The 9,636-nt window shown below is 36.9% G+C and overlaps 1 protein-coding gene across 1 annotated transcript in view; it reads right to left on the bottom strand.

Moving 5' to 3' along the window:
- The window catches only part of KCNQ5 (potassium voltage-gated channel subfamily Q member 5), an 87,141-nt gene that overhangs the window by 61,400 nt on the left and 16,105 nt on the right, over positions 1 to 9,636 (bottom strand). Inside the window, exon 3 of the mRNA XM_031552243.1 lies at positions 6,881 to 7,007. Within this exon, the coding sequence (XP_031408103.1) occupies positions 6,881 to 7,007 (127 nt within the window). The remainder of the gene's footprint in view (positions 1 to 6,880; positions 7,008 to 9,636) is intronic.

The following is a 9,636-nucleotide window of genomic DNA, read 5'->3' on the forward strand; positions in this document are numbered from 1 at the left end:
AGTACACGTCATGCAGATAATACCTCCTTAGACTTCTTTACATCAGTGTTCAGAGTGTGGGGATACGATATCATATGAGAAAGGCTGATTTTTTTCAGCAAACACCTGCAGGAGTAGTTAATTGTGGCTCAAATGAACCGACATTTGTCTGATGTATCGTGCCAAGGGATTAACACTGACATTTATGCTCATATACTGCTTCAGCACCCCTAAATAAGTATCAGCTTGTTGGTATGAGGGTTGCTCTGAAAGTAATGCCGCCTATTATATTATGTTGGTGTATGGCTTCACAGGAGGATGTTGGTGGTATGACAGTAGAGGTTGAATCTTCCCACCACCAATGTTTTATTGCCACGTGACAGATGACAGCAGAGAGGCAGACACCCAACATGGCGTCTGACATGGAAGTGCGTACAAAGCAAACATGTGGAATTGAAATTACTCCATGCATAAAAAATGGCACCCACCAACTTTCACTGACACTTGCTGAACATTTGTGGAGACCAAACAGTGGATGTGTGCACAGTGAAGCTGTGAGTGGTGTGTTTCAGAAGTGGTGACAGTGATATGAAAGAAAAGCCACATTCTAGATGGCCAAACAGATTTTTATGAGCATGGCATCCAGGCTCTTTTTCGCCTCTGGCAAAAATGCATAGCTAGTGGTGGTGACTGTAGAAAAATAGTGTTTGTAGCTGAGAATTTGTTCTATCTAATAGTGTTTTGGTGCTCTTTATAAACAACCATTGTTGTTTCTATATAAATGAATAGGAGGCATTATTTTTGGAACATCCTGTTGTAAGATATTATTCTTTTACATCATTGTCTCAAAGCTTGCTGGGTACACAGACGGACAAGTCCAAGCAAGTCCTGGGCAAGAGTTGAGAAATCCTTTGTCTGGAGAACACGGATGGACAAGGCCAGGGGCAACAAGAGAGAGATCCTGGTGGTGACTATCGCCGCTTCACACAATTCTTGCTTATTTCCTATCTTTTTTATCGCCCTCCTTCCCTTCCCCATCTCCCTGATTAGGATTTATAATAAAATAGTCAGATCAACATTTGAACTGTTGTTTCTTAATCTCATGCCGGGTATACAGATATCAAAAGAGCCTCCTCTCCCTCCTAAAAATTGGAGCGAGACACCTGTATATCACAGAGGATGCTTTTGAAATATGGTGATATTGCAAGCTAGTGATTTCATCAAGAAATTGTATGTATACTACGGACAGAGTAAAGGGCAGGAACAGAAGTATAAAATAGCTAATGTCTACTTTAGTAGGATGCTATTATGAATCTCTATGGAAATGTTATGAAATGATTCCAATTTCTGCCTGGAGAGCATAACTCACTGTTACAAAAGCGAAACATTTATAGCCACCGAAGGAGCAATTCTTCTCAAAGAGAAGTCAAGGGAAAGAGCTGACAATGATCACAGATGGGAGTTGCAAGGAATGTCACGCTACCAAAGCAACTGATGTGCAGCATGATAGCTAGAAAGATGCCAAGAAAAATGAGTATTTCCTTGCATGTCAGTTATGCTCTGACATACTATTCCCTCACTTTGTTAAAAATGTGTTTTTTAGATGCTATGAATGATGGAATTTAAAAACATATCAGCTACTTTACTGTTTTTGAGACTCCACATGCTGAGGTAGGCAGATAAGCAGCTTTGGTAGAATCATGTCTGCCTCTTAACATTTCACACCCATGCTTATATTAACAATTACTTAATTTTGGATTGGAGGAACATTTACACACATCTAAGGTAATCTGAGCAATTTGTCTACTGGTATGATGAGAACTCAGCTTAGTAAGACAGCACATGAGTACTTCAAATCAAATAAAGAAAAGCAGTGAAAGTATATTTATAGACTGGGCATCTCTAGTAGCAACTAGTCAGTCCCTGAAAAATACCAACAAAATTGAAGATAACAAGTCTAAAATAAGGAAATGTTACCTACTTCTTGGACTGTTAGTTGCTTAACTCTTACTTATTGTAATTTTCCAAGTCATTGAAACTTTATGACTCACAAGAGGCACTGGAAGTTCTATAATATATATTTATAACACACAATATTTTATAACACATAATATATAATAATAATTCAGAGTTCTTATATATGTAGATTTTGTGAGATTCACATATGAGAGATCATAAATCATTTGAAAGACTCCACAAATAATTTACAGAATCTGAATGAATGTGTACAGACTAGTGTAGTGTGTTAATCATATGGTATTGATCTCAGGAGACTTTCCCAGTAAAAATGAACGAATTAGGAATCACTGAACATTCAAGTGCAGGTACTAACTTATATCAGTCTTAATTGGAATGGACACAACCACCTAATACTTGGGAAGATATTTTCAATAGCCTTCTAAGGAAGTAATTCTAACATCACCAATACTTTCTTTATAGTAAGAGGTCTCTGGCTTTTAACAGACAAGCTTTATCATAATGCTATATTTCTTTTGTGATTCACTGCTGTCCTTCACAATCCCATGCTCTAACTCACTTCATCCATTCTGGTGCGGATCTCTTCTAATCCACCTTTTACAAATGTCTGTTCTTTGGACAAGCCAAATTAAAACTTCTTCCACAGAAAATGAGTACAATTGACACAACCAGGTGACAGGGTAAACCACCATCTCTCTCTGGACTAATTAAGAGTTACTTACTGATGTTTGGATAACTTCCATAAGGTTGAGAGATGGTAATTTCCTCCTCCAAATCTGCCCAAACAAACATTTAACTATACTTTATCTAGAATCCAGAAACTGGATTACTAGTTGCTCTAGATGACTGGGAGAAAGGGTCCTTCTTATTTTGATGATAAAAAGATCCAGCTTGAATATAAAATAGTTTTCCATAGAGAAGAGGAATCAATATAAATAATTTTGATTTCAGTTAATCAGTATTTATCACTGAAAAATCATTTCATTAAAAAAAAACAACAAACTCACTAGTCTTACTGACTTCTTTGACCATCAGACACTTCAGCAGATGCACAGAATATGCTCAGCACTCATACAAAAATCTCAGTCCCCAAGACTCATGAAAATGGAATGTGTCACTACCCCACAGCTCCTCAGAGGGAAAGAAAGAAATATAAAACACTTGAGTCAGGTTGCCCAATCCATGTCGGTCACTTCTCTGCTCCACATAATATGATAATGATACTAGCGGTGAAATCAAGACCCATGTCAATTAACAAATATAGGCTGCTCAATTCTTTAACACATTCCAGAGAGAAATTTCAGCATGAACTCAGCAGCAGCAAGGATTGTCAAATATGAGGACATTCCATTAAATATTAGTTTTAAAATATAAAGAGTGACTTTTCATTGCACATAACTCTGGCTGCTGAAAGCATCCAAGGAATTTCTCAGTTTCCAGTCTAAACACTACTTTTGTCAGCCGTTTTCTGGAATGAAGAGGGCAGGGTGTTCCTGAGATAAGTTCAATGTTGGACTGGCAGCAGATGTCGGGAGAATGCCCCAGGAAAAACTTTGCTCCTGCTGGAACTTGGTCTGGTTGGGATATATAATGAGATGCAATGTGAAATTTGTCTCTTTGGTCAAGCATATACTTAATTACAGACCATCACTGGGTTATTTAAAGTTCAAATTATAGTAGAAAAGGACTGTTTATATTGTTTATCATGAGCAGCACATTTACTATCTGGCTGCATTTAAACAGGATTATGTATCTAAATACCAAGGCGACAGGCACAAAACACATCATGACATAAAGACATTGAATTAAAATGAATTAAAGTTTCAACAGATATTGCAACACATTAGACATGGATTTGTTTATAAAGATCTGTCAGAAGTACCATACGATGGCTTGTTACCACTGTAATTAACAAAAAATAGATCCAATAACATACAATTGCCACTGCTATCACTTAATGCTCTGAGATGTGGTTTGCCAGCCATGAAGTTAATGATTACAAATAATGAACTTAAGCTTCCTGTTGGGAATTCGCTCATTCTGCATCATCAACAGAATGTGAACTTGTGACATTTCCATCCTGCTATAGCTTGACAAGAAGTAAAATAGAAGCAGCTGTGGGGAAACTACTAACAGACTAACCGAAATCCATAAAACACTTTACTAGCCTGGACTTTCAATAATTGTAGTTATCCTGGAAAAATGTTGTATTACTAGATGTGGGCTAAGTTAAAGTTTCTGAAAAAATTCTGAAATGAGAGTTTCAAAAACCGAATTTAAATTGAGAATTTGTGTCATGCTGAGGCTTTGAAATTCTGTGCTCAAGTCCTGCCAACTACACAGATGGCCTTCAGAATTTTTTTTCCATAACTGACACACAGCAACAGTGGAAGAGCAAATGAATTGCTACTGAAGACAGAAAAATATTATCTACAATAAGGAACAGCTACCTTCCTCTTAAACCACGTGTAATAGAGATCATAATAGGCACAAATTTATGAGAAAAACAGCAATTGCTAAGTAAAGACTGTTATAAACTAAAAGTGTTTTCAGAGCCCAGCAAAACAAGGAACATATTAGGTGCAGTTACTTTACGAAAGTAAATTCTGTGCAGAAGGTTAAAATAGTTGGGAAAAAATGTTTGATTGGAAAAACTATTCTCCTCTGCTATGGGAGATCCTTTCTCAGAGCATTCAGATAGCAAAATAGTGAGATATGCCACACTACTGAACCACAACCAGAGCTAATCTCCTGTGGACTTCGTAATTAGCAAAAACATAAAGGACCATCAGTACCTGACTGCTGCTTACTACCACATGTAGCAAGGGGCTATTGCTATCTTGGTGCTTTTTGCACCATTCTCAGAAAAAGTATTTAAAGGCTTTTTTAAAGGCCTTTGCTTAAAGTATTAACTGATCAGCTGATAACGTCATATGTATGAATGAGATATTTCAAAGGAACTGGGCAAGACAGAGGGGAAAGTTGATAGCAAGAGCACAAAGAGAAGTCTGGGAAACTCTCCAGAACAGATCTACTCATTAACACCTTCCACATCAAATATGAAGTGAAGTCATATTAGGTCTCAGCTATCCTTACAGCCTCTCTTGGTATCAGGGTCCAGAGAGGAAAACCTTAGTAATAAATTATATAAATGAACATTCACTCCCATGAGTTCATAAATGACGTACACAAGGATATTTAAAAATAATAACCCCACTCTTATGAAAACAGAACTGTAAGAGATCATATGTTTATTCATCCCTTTTTCCTACCAAAGAAAACTGGATAGATTTGCTTAGATCTAAATGAGTTAAGTATTAATCTTAACATAGCCACAATTAATGCTCAGTCCCTTAGAATTTCCATTTCTCCACTAGCAGTTTCACTGCATGTTTCTGTTGTGCATTTTTTGTAACTGAATTAATGTGAAACATGGTAAAGGTGTAGTATTGTAAATTGATAGGAAAGGTTGAAAACAGAAATGAACATGCTGACATAATGTTTCATTAATCCCATCCTTTGCTTTTTCTCCATGATCTCCCAATACATTAACAGCCAAGTTCTACTCTGGTTCTGTTGGCTTTTTTCCATAAAAATTGTTTTTCCCTTGCTTCTCATATTTTCATTAAGTTCTTATTGGTTCTCCAGCTACTTTCTGAACTTTTCGTGTCTACCAGCTTATTCACTGCTCAACCCACCCTTCCAGTGTACGTGCACTGAAGAAGGTCCCACCACAACTTTTAACTAAATCAGCGTCTCCTCTCTCTACTTTTGATATTTAAATGATACAATATGTAATTATTACTGACCTATCTCACTAAGCTTTCAGTGCTCTCTTCTTAAGTAGCTCTCACTCCTGATATTTTTGAAATGTTTCTTTCCTAAATAATGATTACCTTCCTATCTCCTACTCTGATCCACATGCTACAAAGATTGAGCTTTGCTGCTTTATTTGCCTCTAGCTATTCTTCAAAGCTTCAAAGTGGCTTCATGTGGCCTCTGTAGGAGGACTGCCCTTCCAGCACATTCTGACCGCTAGTTCTATAAAACACCCCCATTCTCACGTCTCTCTACTATTAAGAGTAACTTGCTCTCTGTACAATTTCTAAAGCTGCTACTTTCGTGAAGAAAGACACATTTGATGTAGGGGCAAGTTTGTGAGACCTGGCATCTAATGATCCTGGGTAAGATAATGACACATCTTCCTTATTGTCTGAACAAAACAAAGCAGATAAATTAAAGGTTGCCGAGAAGAAAGATGTTTAGAGACAAGCTGAGAAGAAGCTCAGATCCTGAAGTTCCACAGGTGTTCTGTGAAAAGCATTGCCTCCATATAATTAGAAAAACAATAAACCATCAGATTAATTTGGTTAGACATTTGTGATTTCTACTTTTATTGGGAAACTCATTTCATGCAGATTATTTTTTAAAATAAGGATTTGACTAGTTGTTAGTCTATTTATCATTTACAGAAAGAATTTCTAGAGCAAAAGGGGAAAAAGAGACTCTTGGAACACCTGCAGATACTATATCCTATGCAGAGAGTTGCAATGGAGTCTTGGCAATGTTGTCAGAGGACAGACCGATATTTGTTTCTTGTTAGGCTTTCAAATTCAATTAAATGGACAATTTTCAGTGAGATCAGCTCTCAGCCCTTCATCATTCCAATACACAGGCCAGGTATATGACAAGCATTGGCAAATCTCTTCTGGAGAGCATAAGAAATACACGCTGACTGGTAATTAGGGACCTTCTGATTTTATATCTAGAAATTCTTTGGGTGGATGACAGTTGACGCACAGTTATTTTGGATTTATACCTGGTGACTGTAAACTACCTGATTCCAATGGTTTCAATTTAGAAGCAAAATAGAAGGGAGGGTTTTCATTTTTATGTTAAAATAAACTAGAGCTGGGGCACTCACCTATTACACAGAACGGTTTCCTTGCAAAGCGCAGTCTTCCTTGCCATCCTCGGTATCGACAACAGCATCCAGCAGACCAGATACGAATAATAAATTCCAAACCAAAGACAACAATCATGACAAATTCCTAGAAAAGACAAATAAGAAAAATGTCTGTAACAGATAGCCAACACAGAAGCATTAAGAAACACTGTATGTGTCTAGCAATCCATCTTTATCACCAGAAGATCCCAAAGCCATCCTGAGGATCCTGCTCCTCATCATGGTTCCTGGAAACACAGACCCCAAAGGTTCCTGGGGAAGCATCCAAATCTAACATGCTAAAATCAGCTACTGAGTATGAAACACAAAAGGGCTACATCCTACACATGCAATATCAACTCAAAATTCTCCAGAGAATTTTGGAAACTGAGGATCAAACCACAGGTGCTTCACATAGCTAGGGAGATATTATCCACGCCCATGTTCTTATTTTGAAGGCTGAAAGTTGTGGTAAATATTTCTTCATTATACTCCACAATAACACTAGATAGGTGAACTGACTGAGATGATGAAGAAGCAGTTAGGGAATCCATTTGTTCCCAAGAGTAAGCTAATACATGCAACTGTAATTATATACAATGAGTATGTAACTGTTTGTAAAATAGCAAATAAATATTCACAATAGGCATAATTTTCCAAGTTTTGGGAAACATCCAGAAGTATTTCCCTCTTTGCCTAGACTGCATTTCTTTCACGTTGAATCTTCTTCAATACTGTTCATCTCAATAGCAGCAACAAGTTAATGGAAAAAAAAAAAAAAGAATCAGTACAACAGTGAGATTAACAGAATTTTAGCAATAAAGATTGGAGGATATTCAGCTCTATACCTTAAGGAAATCTGAATGTCAATAATATGCAGTGATACAGTATCTACATACTGGTTCAGAATTATTAATTCTGATATTATTCTGGAATGCCATAATAAAGTTATAGGTTTTGAAAAGATAAAATTTGTGTGCCAACAAAAAGGAGAAAAATACTTGAAGGAGGTTCTTAAGCAGTTCATCCAGAAGAGGATGAAAGCTGTTTTTTTTATTAGGCAGCTGAATGCATTTTTACATTCAGGAGAAAGCTGCACCTTCAGCCAAATAATTTGTTATTCCTACAGGATGAGGACTACTGTGGAAGCAATGAGAAAACAATGCAAATAAATTAAAAAGGGGAATGTTTACAAGGGTAGGGATGATCCAATATTGTCTTTTCCTCAATAAAGCACTTGGATGTTTTTAGACTGTAAGATCCTAAAATTCTGGAAGCCAGTAAGGCTGCAGAGATCACATATATCAACTCAGGCACTAATTTACCTGAACTAATGACAATATTAATATTTTTTTCATATGCAAGCTTATGATTAATGGGAGTACATTAAAATATTCTGAATTTAATTTGCTTTTGCCTCTCGATATCATAGAACAATTTGAAAACATAGTATTCCATCTTAAAATGGCAGCTTGTACAGCTGCATTGCACTGGAAGATTTTTAGGCCCTCATTAGTGTCTTCATTTCCAATTCTATGAATCCCATACTGAATTCATAAATCACAAAAGCAAAATGAGATCCTTTTGCTAAAATGCAGCTAAAGAAAGTGTTAATAGTATTTTTGGAAGAAAAGAACACAGGGAAAAATGAGTGTGACTGCTTAAGATTTTCTTTTTATTCATCTTTAGCAAACTTCAACTTAATTCCAATGACTGAACTGTTGCACAACTTTAGAAAGGATTATATATAAAGCTGGAAAAGTTCTCCATATAGCAGCTGTATTTCGTATCAGCTGCCTACCGTGTGGTGCATCGCCGTGTATGAAATTCTGTGTGGGCCAAGAATAAAAAGGATAAGAAGACACATTGAAAAAAGAAAAGGGAAGAACATGCACTTCAGTTGTTTAACTACCACTTTTAAAGTGTGAACTGTTGAATCTGGTTTACACATTGTTAGATGATGTCTCTGAATCTACAGGGGTTGATAGCATGTGTCCATACCATTTGACATCTGATTTTCTGAGAAGTTACACTTTGGGGTAGAGGTAACAGATACTGAAGGAGGAAAGGAAACATTCTTTGTTTCCAATAAAACCTTTTCCTTGTTAAAATCATATCCTGTTTCATTTCACTGGTTTTCCTAGAAAACTTACTGTGCGTACAGATGTGTAAGAAACATCTCCCTAACTAAGCACCATGAGATGTCACAGGCATCCTTCAGCCTGTGCAGGCAGTGCTGTGTGTGGGAGCTGATCCACACAGGCAGGCGTGAGTCCTCCATCACATCCCAAACCCCAAGATCCCTGCTAGACCTCCCCAGTGTGGAGCTGGCATGAATGGAGAGTGGTTAATGATGCACAAAGGACTATTCTATAGCTTCATTTTGGTTAAATTAGTATCATAGAACTGCTGATAGAAGTCGAAAAGTGTTAATTTTTTGGTAGTTTAATATTCTAGTTCCTATTAGTGCTAAGCAGCTTTGCATTTGTCATCTTTACTACCAGTAGGAATTACTGTTTGCTACAACACTCAGTTATGCAAAGATGGGCAGAGTCATTGTATGCTGAAAGCAAGTTTGAGAGTCTTTTTTACTGCATGGTCCCCCCTTGGAGGCAGAAATTCGATTTTTCTTTCTCCCATGCATATATATACACATAGACATCTACCACAAAATGAAAATTCATGACAATACATTGGCTCTGAGAAAGAAAAAAAAGCAAAAAGCTATTTTCTAT

Source organism: Meleagris gallopavo, chromosome 2 (assembly GCF_000146605.3).
Source record: "Meleagris gallopavo isolate NT-WF06-2002-E0010 breed Aviagen turkey brand Nicholas breeding stock chromosome 2, Turkey_5.1, whole genome shotgun sequence".
Taxonomy (NCBI): Eukaryota; Metazoa; Chordata; class Aves; order Galliformes; family Phasianidae; genus Meleagris; species Meleagris gallopavo.